Genomic DNA, 20,240 nt, shown 5'->3' on the forward strand with positions numbered 1-20,240 from the left:
TCAAATCGTGCAGATCGATTAATCACTGTCGAATCAATATTAATGATCCACTTAAAAAAAAACACGCTGATATCATTCAAATTAATTATCGATTAAAGATAGCTGATTGTAAACACGCAAAGCTTAGTGATTCTGGTCAATAGGTGAGGGGGGGGGCGTGTTACCACCCCACCTCTGCAACTCTTTATAGCAGGATCGACAATGCCAGTAATCAGTCTAATGCTCCGTTCAGACGTCGTAACATTTCACCGAACACAAACACGAACAAAACACCTATCTATTATAGCTGTAGTTATTGTTTTGAGATTATACCAGTATAAATTGTTTATTGCGTCGTTATGGAAGTGATAAAAGACTCTCGAGAAATGTTAGAATCTGACGTTCGAATTTCGAATAATTATTATTTAAACATTTACGGCCAGCGCTCATGAACACCTCAATTCCAAGAACATTAAATTGTCAATTGAGAAAGCCACGCAAAGCGGTCTTAAGAGCTCTAAGTCCTGCTGCTAACACATAAGATGTTAATAATGTTGATGGGTTACTGTTAGACAGTAAGGAGCATCTGATTCAGGAGAGGTTAACTTGAATCGCAATCATTTTGACGAGCTAATAGTAGTTGTATTGTAATTAATATCCAAATAAAATAATCATTTATTTACAAGCGTTTATTTTAATAATTAAACACAAACGTTGCAAACATACAGTAATGCAATCATAGCACTAATATATATATTTGGATAACTTACCCGAAACATGTTCGTTATTAGAATTTAAAAAGATAACTTCGAATTTAAAACAACAATGCGACAATGCTAGGCCATCCAATGTTACGTCCTCGTATGCCATCTTAGGCCATTCGTTATCTTCGATTTCTACGCTATAATACAGCCAAGCCGACATGGCGGATTCCTTCGAAATTAGTCTTACGAGGTACTAAGAATTCCGACAAAATCAAACAGAAAATCATTTTTACAACATAGTTTCCCTAACATATCTCAATTTAAACACAACAATCGCCTAATTAAAATATAATTTAATTAATGTAAAAATAAAACTATCGAACCGTAACAATATAATTTATGACAAAAATATAATTAAATTATTTTTCACACGTCAATAAATATATCTTTCGATGGTTTTAAATTCGAACATTACTGTATTTTGTTTCGTGTCTTAAATGTAATTTTATTCTGTTTTAATCGTACTTGAATTTAGCATAATAATTTTATTTTTAATTAATTAAATGTAACATGTGGTTTTACATGGCACAGGTAACCGTAACCAAGCTAAATAAATGCAACTGGATAGTGTAATCTTGTAAATAATTTACTTACGTTTAAATAAGGGAAAGTATACTCTATCATGGTACCAGTAAGGAAGATTTTTATCCCTCTCAGTCACCTTTGGCACTACACGTCTACCACCGGCCTCGTTAGCAAAACAACATATTCAACTAAAAGGTGCATTAAATACAAACGCATCACTATATCTACCAGTACCTATGTTAGTGTCATATCAATATTTATAAAAGTGGACAAGAGGCACTATATAGTTTTTATACGCAGATAAAAATAAGCGTAGTTCGTGAAAAGTCGAACGTGTACTTTAAGTAAATACTGGCACTATGTTACACTTATAGAGCAAGAGCCCGTGAACCCCAGACCTTCGTTATTTCATAAAAGCTGAAAGTTTGTCAGCGCATGCTCCCAATACAGGTAACAACGATGGGCCATTATGAAGTTTGGGCTACAGTGGCTCTGGCAGGTACACGGTACTAAAGGTGAGTAAAATACCGATCTAGTTTCATCAAATAATAAAGTGAGATTTTTTGGTATTACCTTCAGAAAATTATTAAAAATCACGTTATTCGTTGACAGACACTTAACATAGTGGCAATCCCTTGCCAGACACCCTTAATGTTCATGTAATTATAATTTTATTTACGTTATAGTATAAAAGCTGATTTTTATATATATTACTTGGGTAATAAGTAAATAATGTTTCTTCGTTAGCTAGACGTTTTTGATACACACACCTTTTACACACCTTTAGTACCGCCAAAGCCACTGTAGCCCAAGTTCGTAATGGCCCATCGTTGTTACCTGTGTTGGGAGCATGCGCTGACAAACTTTCAGCTTTTATAAAATAACGAAGGTCTGGGGTTCACGGGCTCTTAGACTATTACAGACATCAGCGGGAAAGATTACATACACTCATGCGTGTGCTGGCGGTGTGACGGGAATTTGAGTTCTTTGAGTATTTCTCGCTTAGTATCTCTATAATCACACCATAAAACTTTGAAACCTCTTTCAATATATTAACCTTTCCACCCATTAAAGATTCAATAGTTATTAAAATGATATACGATGTAATTTATGATGAACTAACATCTATGTAGCTCGTCTTGCCAATCAATATAAGCTGCTATATCTTTCGTAATTTTCCAAGAGTTCAAACACCCGTCCCCTCCCCAGCGTATACAACGCCTAAAAACGTTGAAACAATGACGAAATCAAGCTTTAGTATCTACTAAAATTACATTTAGCATTACTATATCTCATAAAGTATCGTCTTCCACAACAGATTTTATTTCGTTAATTATCCCGTTGAATGTTGGCACACACTAATCGCCTGAGCAGCATATTGCCTTAAAATAGTTCACGTAGCAGCTGTTTAGTATATTATAGTCTTAATTGTTATATACCTTAAGTTCGTTTTCATTTGAAAGCGATGAAGTGCTGACAGGTACCGCGGCGATAGGTGTGCTCCAACTATAACACGGTGAAAATTTGTTAAAGCCCGTCAAAAAGATCGGGGCACGACGAATTACTAAACAAAATTTATTTACATCGATGGTAATGTATTAAAATTCAGCTGTTGCAAGAGTAAGGCCGTGTACATTAGGTCGGACCGACATATTTATCGGACCGATATCGTGTCGGTTGTATACTAACGTACTTCTACCTACGCAAGTTAACTTGCGTAAAATCCGATTTCGGTGACTACAGATTCATTGATCGGTAAATAATTATTTTATCGGGTTGGATATCATTTATCCAAATCTTTGTAATACGACTAAATCTTAAACTACTCTATATTGAATTGATAAGATCTAGCCAAAGATGAGACTTGGCTGCCCAATATAATCAAGCAGAGTCAACGGCAATCTGTTGGCCCGCCCTAATGTAACCAGGCCAAATATACTAATATTTTACTTATCGAATCAAAGATCCTATGTATATGTATATATAATTTGTTTACTAAATTGTTTTACACCAATATTCGAAAGCTGAACTGCTGGACACTAAGTTCCCTAATCTAGATGTGTTTGACCCTAAATAAGGTATATATGTATGTCCTAAAACATTCAGTATACTAAACACTTTACAAATCCACTCCTGTTATCCCAGTTCTAATACATTTCGATTTAGTGGATACGTCTCTTTAGTCGATATTTTTTTTGTCGTTTTTCATTTTGAAAGATCACAAAACCCAGCTTAAATTCATGTTCTGCTAATATATTATAATGTATTAAGATCCACAGACCGTAATACCGGGTCCAAAGGACTTGAGTAGGTATTTTGAACAGCTGTGAATGTAAAGGCTCCTATTGCGTAATTTGAAACATCTGCGGCATACAACGCTGTATGCACAATCCGCTAGATAAAATATGCGATCTTAGGTAGAGAGAAATATAAAATAGATACACCACAGTTTTCATAGTTATTATGTTTGTTACCTTCAATTAAAATTATTCCAATATAGGCAGTGATCATCATGCTATCCGCTATCTCTTTCCTTCTCGCCAATATGTTTCTGCACCGTAATTTATAAACTCCCGATAAGACTTTTCTAGTGCTTTGGGAACTGTATATATGCTTCTGATTAAAGGACATCAGAAACAGCTGTCATATCGTTCAACTCCCGTCATCGATCATCAGAATCATCAAACCATTAATACACGTACAACTTTCTAATATTGGTCCTCTACAAAGTTGCGAAATGAACTAGCTTATAATATTATTCTTACATTTCTAAGGCTAGAATGAACTTAAACAATTCTATGCCTTGCGTGATATGTATTAGGCGCGTTAAAGCTAACAGTTATCCAATTAACCCTGTGTACACTAGACAATGCGGATGCGCAACATGTTTGTCATCATTGCGCATGTCAACAGTCGTATGTTGTACATCAGTTGCCTAGTGACCACTGGGCCTTACATTCTCTACATCTTCGTCAATTTTTTTTGACATTACGTTACATTGAGAATCTTCTGCTTCATTACATATAACTATAGAAGACAAGACTTCCTCCTCGCTGAAATATTAATCCTACATTCCAAGAGATATGTAGGGACTTATCCGCTAAGACAAAATTACGACTACGGTATTTCTATGTATAATTTGTTATTAACAAGTGATATGTTGGTGGAGAAATCACTCCCATTTAAATACTATTTTTCACAAACAATATGTTTTAACGCTTACACATTTTATTGGAACTTAACAGCAATATATCTAGACGTATGGACTTAGCGCAATATAACACTTGAGTTGGCTTACAATTAAACATATACTTAATTTATTACACTATAAAAATAATTAAGAAAATATCCCTAGATATTCATATTACGGCAACATATACAAACGATACACGAAACACATTCTACGAATAAAAGCACATTGCAATTTAATCATTATACAAAAGATGAATTCAAGACAAACTAACGTTTACTAGTAGAAAACCAATGAGAAACATAAATAGAAAGTTTGCTATACGTTATATAAGATTTATATGATGTATTTGAACAACACGGTATGTAGAAAGCCAGCAATGGTAATGACGCTGAGACTCAAAGACTCTCGCGACAGCCAGACAGATGACGCTGCGCTGGTGCAGTTCCTGGGAGGCTCGGGTTTACCTGGAAAATATAAATAAGAAGTTTAACTCTAACAAGAACATTTCAAACTGTATCACTAGTGTATCAGCTTGACTGGACAAGCTCTACTTAGATATTGCTGTCTTATAGAAAAATGATATTAAATGTCAATTGGACTGAATGGATTGGTAAATAAAATTTCCAAAGTAAATAACGTAAAAAACTTAATGATCGACAACGCATCTACGAATCCCGAAGGACTTGCTTAAATACAAAGTGTAATCACTTACCATCAGTTAACTCACTTATGTTAGCGTAACTTAATATAAGTAGACTTAATACAGACAGAAAAAAATATAATCATTTTAGTACATAAAATTATCGTAATTTCCTTTTGATGGTATGTATTTAAATGTCGATAACGTAAGGAATAGGAGTTCTAATGTAATTTTTACTATAGACACATGTATGTATCAAAATACATGCAGGTGTAAAAAATCTATTAATCAAATTGAATCTGATAAAAGTTTTGATATAATTTAATAAACAAAGTATGTAATTTAAGTAAGTAATTTATGGTATGACAAATAAGTTTAATTTTGGGATTAGTTTTATCATATTAAACATTTAATTGTGATTGTTTCAAAACTTCTAATATTGGGTTTGATTTCAAGTCCTTGATAAGCCAAGTATTTTAACAGATTGCATGAGTACCTGAGCTGGTGGAAGAGTATTTAAAATATATGCTAGGAGAAAAAAATATCGGATTGGAACTTGGAAGTTTAATTTTCTAAACTTTCATATGCTTAAAGGGGCCGATCCAGGCATAATCATACAGCAATTCTATAATCCACAAGAATTTGGCTTAGTGTATTTATTTGCTGCATCAGGAAACGTAGCAAATCCAACGATCAACAACTGGCCTAATCTCTCATCTGCATTACATCTGCAGTAGTGGTACAATGTGCTTTTTTCATTCATGCACGGCAAAGTGTCCCCACTGGACCTGATGGTAAGCGGAGTGGGGTTCAATAGAATGTGGACTGACAAGAGACTGACCCCTCGGCAGTCGATACAATTATGCCGGCCTGATGGAACCGGATATATACTGACTGATCCCGGATCGCGACACATTTCAATGGGCCGCTATGGCAGGTTTTAACATTTTGGTCGCTATCCGGGCGGATATAATATTCTACCACCAGCAAATGGTGATGATGATGTACTTATGACCAGCGTTGTCTAATTAATAAAAAAATATCTTACTGGTAGCAGCCATCAACTGAGGAAGATACTTCTGCCAGAATGCGCATTGCTTCACCCGTAGTCCGTGACCCACTGCACTGGAGTTCACTGCTAATGACAAGTACTCTCTTCCAAACGCCGTGTGTACCGGCCAGTGGATTTTCGTCATCTCTCCTTTAGGATTCTGTGAGGGGTTCCTGAAATCCAAGATAATTGTATTTTAATATCTTATTACATTTTTTTTTATTGTTGTATATAATCTTATTCTGTATATATAGATAGATAATTGATCACTGAAAACAAATGATTTGTTACTGTATAATATTTTGCATATAAATCTGAAATTTGAAAAATGTTCCCTAAACACATAACATAAACTCACCCTGATCTCGCGAAATTAGCCCAATATCTCATCAAGCGCCTGCTGAACTCAATTTCCTCGGGAGAGTAATTCTTCCCTGGATTCAAAGGTTCTCCAAACACATAGTTGATTTCGTCAGCGTGCATCACTCCTGTCCAAGACGGCCACGGATTATTCTTACTTCGGTGCTTGTAGTAATACGTGTATACATTGTTTCCGGTCTCAGCATATCTATGAGCAAATTCGTTTACTCCACAAGTAAAGTGATAATCCCCTACCATTTTATCTAACGCATTTCGATTCTTGACAGGATCCTCGGGATTTAACCAGTCTGTATATTCAAAGACTATTGCCTGCCTAGCCACGTCATTGACATAAGGATTTAGTTCCCTGACAGCCTGAAGATATTGTTCTCTCGTTATTCCTACATTCTCTTCTTTCGGAAAGAGTTCTGTCAAATAGTATAGTATAAAGTAGTAGCCTTCTTCTGTATTCGATCCCATTAATATATTTGTCTTCTTAAAATTCTGATGTGCTAAGGATCTTATAGGCATTTCGTCTAAGAAAGAACCGTCGATGATTGGTACGAAAGGAAACTCACATATACCTAAAGTTCCCCACTCATTATTAACTAGTTCGTCAGCACTCTTCTTCCTCAGACATTCTATCATAGGACCCATGTCCGTTCTAGAATGAGGGCAGTGAACAGCCTCGGCTAATCTTATCCCACGCAAGATACTTTCCTCTCTAGATATTATAGCCCAAGGTGCGGTTGCAGCCCCAGATTGCATTATCGCCTGAGAAAACAGATTTCTTGATAATGGAGATAACAAATGAAGCGATACAGAAACGGCACCAGCCGATTCTCCAAACAATGTTATGTTATGAGGGTTACCTCCAAAGTATCCAATATTATCTTTCACCCATTGCAATGCCATCAACTGATCGAATAAACCAGCATTTCCAGGAACATCGGGGGTGTCAAAGAATAAAAATCCGAGTGATGCAACTCGATATTGCATTGACACGTAGACAATTTTTTCTTCAGACACAAGAATTTTAGGATCATAAACATCTAAAGTAGCTGTCCCCGAATAAAAGCCGCCGCCGAAGACCCAAAGCATTACGGCTGCGTTCTTCGGCCGCGGACGCGGAGTGACTATATTAATATAAAGGCAGTCTTCCTGCATGTCCGTGTTGGGATTCCACATCATGGCGCCGGGGAAATCACCGAACACCGTATCTATTATTTGGACGCATGAATGTGGCAGTGTTGTCGTATTCAGTATTTCCTCGCCCCAACTTTCAGCAGGCCTAGGGTGCCTGAACCTTAGGTCACCGACGGGTTTCTGGGCATACGGTATGCCGAACCACGCGTCGACTTTCTTTCCAGTGGCAGCAGTCAGTGTTATTCCCCTTACCCGTCCTTTTCTGGTGCGAACGACCAGGGGATCTTCTTCCTCCTGCTCCAAAACGGGTTCATCAGCCATGAGTTCTTCGGCCCGCTCATGGTTTGAGTAGAACCTCTCGTCATACTTGGCTCTCTTGGATGAGGTTTCCGCGTCACTGGCGCGCTTAGACGATGTCTCGTGATCCTGAATCCGCGGGAGGATGGTGTCGAGCTCGGGGTTGTAGCGGACGGCCTCGCCGTGACCACGGTAGGGCTGTGCTGGCGCAGGTACCGCGGGGAAGTGGAGGGGGTGTTCGGGCGCGTGGTGCCTGGCTCGGTGCTCGTGCGGGCCGGCCAGCGCACGCGCCGCCAGCGCCGTCAGCGCCGCCAACACCACGCGCATACCGCTGCTACACCTCCTGCCTCACTCACCACCTACAAATACAACAACAGTCCTTTCATTCATTGGTACTTCTAAAAAGCATTGTTCAAAGCGAATAATTTGAATAAAGTGTCAACAAGAAAACATATTTGATTTCGAGACAAAATCTCGAAACGGACATGTCATCAGATACAAAACCAGAACTTCAAATTATAAAGCGTTGAATAGCACTACACTGCATTAGTCACTGCCGTAAACGACATGCTAAGTCAAATACAACAGAGCGTGCTCATTGCTTTAATGAGTGGAAATAGACAAAGCATCGACCCATATGCAGAAACATACTCAAATATAAGGGAAAAAAGTGTCGAAAACATTAAAATATTGCTAATTTAAGAACAACACTATTTTACAACAATCTTTCTACCTTTTGAGGTTAATATCTGACAGTTCTACATTCAAACAATACCAATCAAACTTTAACCACCACAATTATACCACCAGCACACATCAAATACAAATTTCAATAAAAAATCCAAATCAAATAATGTAAATTCGATCTCTAATAAACTTAACTAATCAATTTATATTTTTTACCGTCTATCATCATCAGCCCTGTATTATACCTATACTGTCCAACTGTTGGGTACGGGCCTCCTCTACTACTCAGAGAGATTAGGCCCTAGTCCACTACGCTGGCCTAGTGCGGTTTGGTAGACTTTACACACCCTCAAAGTTCCTATAGAGAACTTCTCAGGTATGCAGGTTTCCCCACAATGTCTTCTTTCACCGTTAAAGCAAGCGATAATTCACAAAGAATACACACATAAATTTAGAAAAGTCAGGGGTGTGTGCCCTTGGGTTTTTAACCTGCGGACATTCGTTTCGGCACTCCGTTCCACAACAATTAGACTATCCCCGCTACCGTTTATGCAGGTAATAAATTATAATTTACAATAAAACAACTCATCTCATTGTTGTTTCAACGACAGTATATTTAACGAGCTTAACAGAACCGCTGCTGGAATGAAATATTTTGTCTGCCACAGAATCCATTAAGTTGTCAGACCGACCCCCCGGGGACTCCGCGGATTTCTCTGAAAAATGCAGCGCTATTCTCCGTGCATCCCAGGAGACTTGAAATGAACGGATAAAGTTAAGTAATATTAAATAAATTCTGTTATGTCTTCTGGGTGTGTTTTTGTTTACTGTATAAATGCAGCATTCATGGCGCAAGATGCGGTGAGGCAGTTGTAGCCTGAAGAAATAAGGGCTCTGGCTTTGATCAAGAGTGATTTGTGATCGGCAGATTTCTGAGCCAAAAGTCATAGCCTGTCCTACTAGTGCAAGTTGGCTTCTTTATTTGGTCTTCATTAATTTTACTCCAAATATAAACGTCTTTAGTTATATAAATAACTTAATTATAAAATTAATCTAATGTTTCTTGACTTATCATACGTGCAACTATGATCGCTCACCTGATAATTAAAGTATTTTATTTTAATATTTATTTATAGGTACCTCTACCTATCCAAGACAAGTGGGTACAAAACCAATAATTCCTCCACGCTCCCAAAATTGGTACAAAACAAACAGAAAGCACTTCGGCTATCTGGAATTAAATCTTTGTAGTTTTTGTGTATCAACAAATAACCAACGGCGAGCAATAACTGAGAGTGTTTGCGATGGTACCGTCAACACAAACAACCGAACCGGTTCAAATATATATAGGTTTAAGCTATCAAATAACGTCAGACAAATTGAAAAGATTTTAACAATTAAAAGTGATATTTGCATTCGATATTTTACTCCATTATAAATGTTTGGTGGGAATGAAAACTAGGATTCCTATATATTGGTGAAGTAAACATCATTGCACCGTTTCGTGTATAAATACAGACATGTTCATAGTGTTCGTGTAGATATTCTTATTGATATAGAGAAAGTTATGTAACAGTATATTATCAGCCACGATAATCAAGCTAAAGAAGTGTTTGTCTTACAAAAGTGGTTAAATACTGCTATCAAATTATTGTTTTTAAATAAATATTTAAAAACAAACACGATAGGCTTGGGGCAGAAATGGAACTGACTAGCGAGACGAAGGGCCCCAAATTCAAAACCAAAGCACACTGTCTTTTGAAGTATATTGTTTCTTTATTATCGTTAGCTTTAACGGTGATAGATATTGTAAAAAACTTACATACTTGAGAATTCTTCAAAATAATTATAAAGGTATGTGACGTCTACCAACCTCCACTACACAAGATTAGTGTTAGTATTAGAGGAGATCCGTGCCGAGCAGAAGGTCAGTAAATAATACAGGGCAGGTATCATTATTATCCAAATATTAAAAATTCAAAGCTAAAACAATCACATGGTTATGTGTTTGGTTACTACTTGATTTTATTTCATGACAAGATAATAGCGTACGTATATATAATGAGCAATTGTAAAATTAATTACCTACAATCACATATGCAGCAATTATTTGACAGCAAGGGATAGTGATCTCGTTATACTATTAATTGGATGCTTGAATCGATGAACTTCGACCGTGTAAGCAGTAAGCACCATCCCAAAATGATGATTCATATACGTATTCCCATTAAGCTATTAATTTATGTGTATATACAATCTCAACATGATGTAGATACAATCCGCAATAGCTAAAACATCAATTTAAAAATGAAACGATTCATGCGAGCGCCATTGGGTTACCACTATTCTATATGCATTTAAATTCCTGTTTAATCCACTTTCATGAATGGAATGCTAAATTTGTAATGACTATTTCAGTTGCCGATGCCAAGCGTAACACTATATACAAGGTTCTGTTAACTATATTTATATCAGCAGTGAAAGGGTTGCATTATTACATACAGAGACACGATAGAAAACTGCGCGTCTGTTGCCTGCTTATTTTTGAGACAAGATTTTATTGATTTTGCCACCCACAGCGTTTTCAGTATACGTTTTATTGTAATACCACCTCGATCGATCTGTATCGGACAGACCACTAGTTAAAGATGAGACGTTTAAAAGAAGCGCATTCTTTTACAAACTCGTCATGTATGACCTATTTGAAAAATCTGCAAACCTAATAGAAGTAGTGCTATATGGACCCTGGCTACCTCTGTAGTAGAAACTGGCCTTATAACATAAATTTTTGAATATTCCCACATAATTGAGAATTCCATTTCATAAAACATCAGGACGAAACGCAATATTGATTTTGAACAATGTTTTCAAATTATGAGTGTACACAGGGACAATAAGTCATCGTTCATCAGATGGCTTCCGCCCCATTCACGCGCAGACAAAGCCGTCGCCAGTCTCCGGCGATTTCAGCTTTATTGCGAAACTTCGAGCACTCAGCGAAATAGTGGATTCGCTTTTGCATTCGAATACGTTCGTACTGGTATATTGAAGCGAAATAAATGTGGCTTAAGGGGTATTTTGGTGCGTCTTACATTATTAAAATATACTATACTGGTGTTAAGATATATTTTATATCCGCCGGGGTATTGACCACCGTACACAAGGAGTTATAACCCGCCATAGTGGCCCACGTAAATGTGTCGCATTCCGGGATCAGCTTGTGTATCCGATTCCAACTGGCAGGCATAATTGTGTCGACTGTCGAGGGATAATCATTTCTCGTTATTCGACATTCTATTGAACCCTGCTCCACTTTTAAACATGACGGTGGTCGCTATCTGGGCGGATATAAAATATATCTACCACCAGCAAAAGTTGCTTGATTGTTTTATTTCGGACAAGAAAATAACTACACGTCATGGTAAATACATTACAATTTGAAAATAATGTGGAGCTACAAAGAAGGTCTGTTAGTTGATATTCGCCCAAATTACGTCAACTCATCTACCTCTGACCCCGGAATGACACACGACTAGGTTATTTTGTGTACGATGGTATAAAATATGCATAAAACTTTGTATATCAGAAACGAAATTCCTTCGAAATTCATTCACAACAATAGCTGATTAATTAACCGAAGGATCATTATATCGGATTCCTGTATGTGATTCTATATTTAAATCTATTTCCTAATACAACGTAAAAAGAAAAAGAAAGCAAAAAAAACCTAAATAGCATCTATATATAATGATTTCTTATGTTTACGCGAATGTTAGACATTGAAATAAAAACTAAAAACTATTTAAACGGATTTTATCGCGATTTTTTATAATATTATTTTCTCCCGACGTTTCGAAGACTTTGCAGCCTTCATGGTCACGGGGGGGACTGAGGTGTTGTTCATCCGTAAAGTCAAAGTTACAATATCTACCTACATTTTTCAAATATACAACTTTTTAAATTTTTTATCTGTTGACTATTTGAAAGTTGAAAGTCTGAAAGTTGTATATTTGAAAAATGTAGGTAGATATTGTAACTTTGACTTTACGGATGAACAACACCTCAGTCCCCCCCGTGACCATGAAGGCTGCAAAGTCTTCGAAACGTCGGGAGAAAATAATAATATAAAAAATCGCGATAAAATCCGTTTAAATAGTTTTTAGTTTTTATTTCAGCATCTATATATATTTAGGAAACTAACTAAATCAGTTATTTCAATAAACAACTCTCAAAAGTGGGTAGCATTCCACTCAAGGCAGTGTCTTACAGTCAAAAGTACAATTTCACTCCCAATAGTATCTCTCGGTAGGTCGGTAATCCAAATAATCGCCCAAATGTTACACAACATTCAATAAACGAAGCGCCACAAATTATTCGAAATACATATTGAAATGTGATTTTAATAATGGAACATTAATCAATTTCATTTAAATACGAGGCGCGGACACGAATCTGAATAATTATATGAATTTTATGAATCGTTCTGACCGCCCAACGTGATTGGATAGCTGTAACAAGCGACGAAAAATTGAATTTATAATCAACAATTTATTATTTGGCACAAGATGTACTTCATGTACTTACATTTTTTTTTATTGCTTTGAAAGACGAGACGAGCTTGCCGTTCGCCTGATGGTAAGCGATACAACCGCCCATAAACAGTAGAAACATCATCCAACACCTTGAATCACAAAGTATTGTTTGGTATTCCACTGCGCTCGAAAATCTGAGACGTGAGATGTTAAGTCTTATTATGTCCAGTAGTTACGCTAGCTACAATTTCCTCCAAACCGGAACACAACAATGACTACACACTGCTGCTTGGCGGTAGAAATAGACATTGCGGTGGTACCTACCTTGGCGGACTCTCACATATGAGAAACCTACCACCATTATTAAGTTTTATGCTACGATGCAGTGGCGAAGGGTGGCGTTTTCCAAAAGAGAACCTGACTCAACATAAAGGTACTACTAATATGCATAAATGGGACCTGGAAATCATTCTAACGATAATTAGATTTTACATAAATGACGAAAGGAAAGCGGGATGGAATCGAATTTCTTAGAAGTAGAACTGTAGAGGAAACTTTCCCTTTACCGATAAGTTCAGCCCCTATGTGATAGGGGCTGAACTTATCGGTAAAGGGACGGGACGAAGCACACTTGTCAAAAACTTCACTTTGGATGCTCTGGTTGCACCTCTGCTACCCCTTCAGAGTAAAGGCGCAGTGTGTTTCCATTTGTTTTATTCCAGTTCGTCTATTCATTGCCGGCTTTCATGATTCTTTCACCTATGTATGCTAAAATTGTGACTCAGCTTAGTCACCTGCCTCCTTAAAAACTACCCAAAATAATTAACATAAAGAAACCCAAACAAGGTGACTCGAAATCTGAACTGGGTGAAGGTCACAGAGGCAGTTATCAGTCAGTCGCACCACTTGAATTGCAAATCTATTGGTATCTGCAGCGGCCTTAGCACGCCACCGCGATATCGCCGCCCCGACAGTTTTTAAATTAACTTGCGGTTTCGTTAATTGGTTACTTGAGGTTTGGGAATAAATCTTGTTGAAGTTTTTTATGGAATTCTGTTTTTCTATTTTAAAAGTTGTCGCGTTGTGGTATTGTGATTAGTTTTTTGTCGTAGGAATTTTTGGCCGACTTCAAAAAATTAAGCGGTTCTCAATTTGATGAATTTTTTTTATTCCTATAACGTGATAGGTGACCCTATTACCACAGAGAATTCTCTTATGTTTATTATAAAGCCAAATTTAATAAACTATAGTTGACAGACCAACATTGTTTCAAAATACTACCCACATAGTTACATATTAAAATTCTTTCATACATATCCAAATAAAATACTTCAATTAACATCTTTTTGAATAAATCACCTTTATCATTAACTTTCCCTACAAAAACCGTATATAAATGCACGCCTACGCTCAAATTACAGCGGCAGCGTCTTCAATAGCTGTTTTCAACGGAGAGAAGTCTCAAAACGGAATTTATGGGCGATTTTATATCCCGCGGGAGCCTATTACCGCGGCGAGAAACTGTGAGAACCAGTGTAAGTAGAGCTCCGCGGATACGGTGACTATGATTTGGAATAATATTTTTTTATTTACTCAATAATTTAAAAGTAGTATATGCAATGTTCTTGATATTAAGAAAGTGAAAGTTTGTGATAATGTCTATATACAGCTATGCCCCGTATGTATACCCAAAAGGGTATGCAGAGGTGCAACTAGGGCAAATTACAGAGCTGATACTGAGCAGAAAAACCCAAATACTACTTTGTCCGATCTGGGATTCGAACACAAGACCTTAGAGCGCTGCCGTACCGCGCATTCAGTACAACTACGCCACCGAGGCAGTAAATAGTCAAAATATTCCTAGCAATAAAACTTCCTTTGAACAACCCTTAAAACAACAACAATTAGAACAAATACGACGATTAATGATTTATTCATACACAATCACGATGACCTACTGAATGATAAAATCAGTCCCTAAAGTATGTAGTCGTAAGTTGTATGGTTCCGTGAAAAGTATAACAGCTGCATGTTGTTCCTCCTTGTTTTATCGATTTGATAAGTTATCACAAACTATTTTTTGTTTTTGTATTATGGCCTTATAACAGCTCATGCTACGTACAGATTTTTTTACAAGGTGTTATGACATCGATGTTATTTTTATCTATCTATATTTCATTGATATCTTACTAATAAATCGATGAAAAAGTTGTTTTTTTAAAACTAACATAGACGTGAATAGATTAGATGAAACCCTGATTAACAAGGCTACCTTCTATCAAAATTACACTAATGGACTTTTATGTCGGTCATTTAAGCGGGCGAAGCTGAGAGCAACCCGTATTTTATTTTTATATTAGAACAGTTTTATAATTTTTAATAATATAGGTGTCTTGAACAATAAAAAAAACAACTCAAACGTGATTAAAGTAATTTTATTTATCTAATTTTGAAACAGAAAACATTTAAACCAAACACCTAAAGTGATTTAACTCAAAACTAGACCAACCAAAACCAGACTTAACGAACAAAAACTTTATCAAATTATAAAGTCAATCTCACGGTCTTAAACATATTTCATACACTATATAAAAATACTAGAACACCTAAAAAAGTTAACCTAACTGAAAATAACGTTATCGAATCAAAAATTCAATCTCATAGTCACCCTTCGACATGAGAAAGTGTCTTCTTTAACCGGTCGCATTGCAGGAACCCAACGGCTCGGAACTTAGAGGAAATTTTCTAGCAAGGAAATTACCAGTGGGTGAGGAAAGCCAATTGATGACTTCATTAATTCATGTAAGTATTGGATCATTATGGGTAGGAGGCATATATTAACTATTAAATTCTCTACATTATTCCCCCTATATTGAATATTCAAGAGTTTAAATAAAAGGGGTTAAACGAAACGTTAATAGCAACTATTTACTTTTAATTCTAGAACATGTATTTGCATATACTGAGTGTAATATGGACAAAAAACAAAAAGTAATCCTGGATTGCTATAAATTAGCTGATCAAAGATGAATAATTTAGGAAAGTGGATTATTGAAAAACATTGACTGCAGTAGAATATCTCGTTATTTAATAAATAACTGCATTTTTTCACGGCTTCGCCCTCGTGTAAATCGGTTCCTATTGCAAAAGTCCTTAACACACTTTTGCGATTCATAGCATTATCTATTAAAAATTACATTACATTCAAATATTTCAGAAACTTTTGCTTCTATAATATTATTAAAATAAGAAGTAAGATTAAAAAATATCTGAACGAATAACATTCATAATAAAGACGCATCAGTATTCATTATGATATACTACGTATTCTTAGTTACGTCAAAGGTATTTAAAAGCAGTAACAAATTGGACACCGCGATTTGTTCACAATACATAAGTCCTGCCTAGCTTAAATAACTCAATTGTGAGGTCTGTTGTTTTGCTAAACACGTAAGCCCATTATCATAGTCATGCGCTTTGGTTCACAATAAAATGTCGCCGTTTCGAAGAGTAGTAAGTCTAGTTGCCAAACGGAGCTAATCCGGCTTAGACGTTAAGCCGCGTTCAAACTAAGTTAACCTCAGGTAACCGGTCGGTGCGACTGGCCACGGCACTAATGACTTCCCATCCTTTTTCTCATTTCCGTTCCGTCGTGTTTTTACGAATGTGTTCGGGTTTATGAGGTTTTTCTTTTCAGATTTGGGAAGGTCGAAATAATTATAAATAGCAATTATAGAATTATCGAGATTAGTTTTATAATTTAAATTAAACTGAACATCATTAAAACATTAATTTATATTCTTCGATATACTTTAACTAGATTTTGTATCTCCATTTGATAAGAAAATCATATTTCCTACCTAATTATTTATGCACTTCGGAACCGTTATCACCTGATTAAACGTATTTCACAGAAGTTAAAAGATTAAGTAAAGTCGACATCAATCAATAAGTCTCTAAATGTAAACACTATTTGAATTGCCTTCAAAATAGCTACTTACTTGCTGTTCTGCTTTAATTATAAAAAATAAGATGCAATTTAAATACCTAAATGTGAATACGTCTGCCACTTTCATTGCATTAGACCTCTCAGCATACACATTTCTTTAGCCAAAATCTTAAGTAGTCTCGAAATGACTTTCATTTCAGTTGACCTCGTTCCTCCCTCGTCAAGAAAATTACACCAAATTTTTTGTCAGTGTAAGTGGCCACAATTCCGTGGCATCTCATTTCTCATGCAGAGACGGTTCGCATATATTTTTAATATGAGAATAATGTAAGCGGAAGAAAGCTGTTATTTCACAAACTAGTGAAGGGAGGATGTCGGTAAAAGTTTGTTTGTTTTCAAACTCGATGAATAAATTATTATATTTTTTCATGACCTCGTTGGGAATCGATTTGTTTTCCTTAACGTTGACGTTAATGTAACTTTACTAGCCTAGTATGAAGTATGAGAGAATGAGGTTTAAGTAATTCTTTCAAATTTACCAATCCTATATAATAACTGCTTTAATTGTTTTTTTTTTATCAAACAATATATCTATGACATGTTACGTTCAGAATCAAACCCAACGGTCGAATTATGTGGGGTTTAAATATGATTTGACTGGACTTTCACCTCCCAGACAATAATACAGAACATCTGCAACATACTTTAAAATATATTTCACAATCTCGGTTTGGAGTGATAAACGACAAATAGAAAGCTTTTTTAAAAAGCACAAAAAGAGTACCTAAATGCCTCAGACTTAAGTCCACCTATATATCTATACATATACTGTATACAGTTTAAATAAAAAAAAAATAAAGAGACATTTTTTTTTATAATATACTTCGCGACATCGACTAGTCGGCCTGCACTGTGCAATAAAGGCAGAGCACGACGCGCTCCGTGCCGGCCCATACAAACTACCTTCTTACTGGAGTCGGGACGCCGCGGCGGCCGGCAAACGATATGATAAACCTAACGAGTTTACTTTTTGCCCGGCCTTTTCTAATTTATTTTCAGGTGCTTTGATTATACAGCGGTTAAGTAATTTTGAGCACGTTTACCTTGCGTCAGGAATTAATAACGGGTGCGGGAGAGGCTAATTTACTGTTACATGACTGCGATGTGGACAGCATATTTTGTTAAATATTTTATAGAGATATCCTCTAAATGTATTTCCGCGTATATAGCAAAACTAGGTTTTGTTCGCGGCTTCGCTCGTGTGATGGAGTGTTCTGGGATAAAAGTCCCGTTATATATTTTCCCGGGATAGAAGCTTATAACCTTCCTAGGGTCTTAAATTATCTCCATACCAAATTTCATAAAAATCCGTTTAGTACATTTTGAGAAAATCGATAACATACAGACAGACAGACAGAAAAGGGAACTTTGTTTTATAATATGTGTAGATAATTTTAAGTGAGTACATAAATTTTAAGTGAATCCTTTTTGAAGGAATCTAAAAAATATAATTACAGGAATGTAACCTTACGCTGGATGAGGAGAGCGGAGGACCGAGCAACGTGGCGCGTTTTAGGGGAGGCCTATATTCAGCAGTGGACAGTTGTAGACTGATGAGATGAGATGAGAATGTACCTGACACTATCTTCGGGACGCCATCGCCCGTGCTCGCGGCACATGTGCTGTCTGCGTGAGCTCCTCTTCACATCCTACGAACACCACCTGCAACAAATCATACTCTTACTACATGAGACAAATTGGCAATTATATTATTATGCATGGAAAATTCGAGAATAATGTTTCTACGAGCCATAAACGACTTACAACCTATCTGATCTGCTGTTTACATATTAGCTTACTATTCCTCTGAATTCTGCCATTTCAATAGGCTAGTATAGATTCGAAGCAAGTCTATGAATGGTGTTGGGAAGATACCACTATCCGCTTGTTTTATATTAGATATTGCTTATGCCTTCACCCAAGTTAACAGCCTTTCTCTCTAGAACAGTCCCTAAAACACAATACGATGCCCCGCGTCATCCATTTAAAACGTCGGATTAAAAAATTCCATTATTCTTCGTGGGAGCAAATTACTGGGATAAAAATAGCCATAACACATAGGCTAGATTTGACCACAATATGGTCTTCCCGAGTTGAAAATGTCATCCAAATCCGTTCAATTGTTTCCGCATTTACTTCTAACAAGTATATAAAGATACAAATATATTTATATACTGTCGCATTTATAACAGTAGTGAAAGGTAAGATATAATAAGACTTAACATCTCATGTCTCAGGATGGCATGTGCAGTGGAATACCAAACAATACTTGGTAATTCAAAGTTTTGGATGATGTTACTACTTTATGGGCGGTCGTATCGCTTACCATCAGACGAACGGCAAGCTCGTCTCGTCATTTAAAACAATAAAAAATATAAAAATAAGATTGACCATTTTAAAAATGAAGCTAGATCAAACTTAAGCTATCTTCGTCCACTACTGAACGTAAGCATCTCCAAGTAAGCGCAAATGATCTCGATCTTGCCCGCAGCCAGTCTCTTATGAATCCCTGAGGAAATTATTTTATTCTGATTTGAATTCTGCATTTTCAATCCAATCGGGATTCATATTATTAACTAATTACTTTGTTCAGAAGTAGATGTCTTACGTTTTATTTTAGTTAAATATTAAGGGAATATTTAAGCTACTATTTAATTATAAAACATTTTGGCGTCTCATAGACTTCTTCGAATGATTGATTTATTTATTAAAACTTTTTTCTGTACATCAACTCTTATAGAAATGTATATATACAAGAGAGAATATGATCAAATAGGAAATACAAATGGCGGTCTTATTCCAAGGAATTATTACTGAAAAATACTTCAGTATAAATAACAGTCACTTCAGTAATCTTAGGTACAATCAAATAGCGTCTACGCGTCGCCTTAAGACGACAAAGCATTCCGTAACCAACAATTTTATAAAACAGAAGAGAAATGCAAACATGGCCTATATTTAACACTTTGCAATTCTAATTGCGGAGACGATAGAATAACTATTTACTATAACCGTACCAGTGTCAGTCGGTGGGTTTCGACGAGGGCTCCCTAAGAG

At 36.2% G+C, this 20,240-nt stretch overlaps 1 protein-coding gene across 1 annotated transcript in view; it reads right to left on the reverse strand.

The window, feature by feature from the left end:
* Positions 1-653: 653 nt before the first annotated feature.
* Positions 654-20,240, reverse strand: part of LOC115448805 (acetylcholinesterase) — a 51,096-nt gene continuing 31,509 nt past the window's right edge. The window contains exons 2-5 of the mRNA XM_030176366.2: positions 18,759-18,845; positions 6,511-8,314; positions 6,150-6,325; positions 654-4,925 (exon numbers count right to left, since the gene is read on the reverse strand). Of these exons, the coding sequence (XP_030032226.2) occupies positions 4,795-4,925; positions 6,150-6,325; positions 6,511-8,282 (2,079 nt within the window). The 5' untranslated portion in view covers positions 8,283-8,314; positions 18,759-18,845 and the 3' untranslated portion in view covers positions 654-4,794. The remainder of the gene's footprint in view (positions 4,926-6,149; positions 6,326-6,510; positions 8,315-18,758; positions 18,846-20,240) is intronic.

This window comes from Manduca sexta, chromosome 28 (assembly GCF_014839805.1).
Source record: "Manduca sexta isolate Smith_Timp_Sample1 chromosome 28, JHU_Msex_v1.0, whole genome shotgun sequence".
Taxonomy (NCBI): domain Eukaryota; kingdom Metazoa; phylum Arthropoda; class Insecta; order Lepidoptera; family Sphingidae; genus Manduca; species Manduca sexta.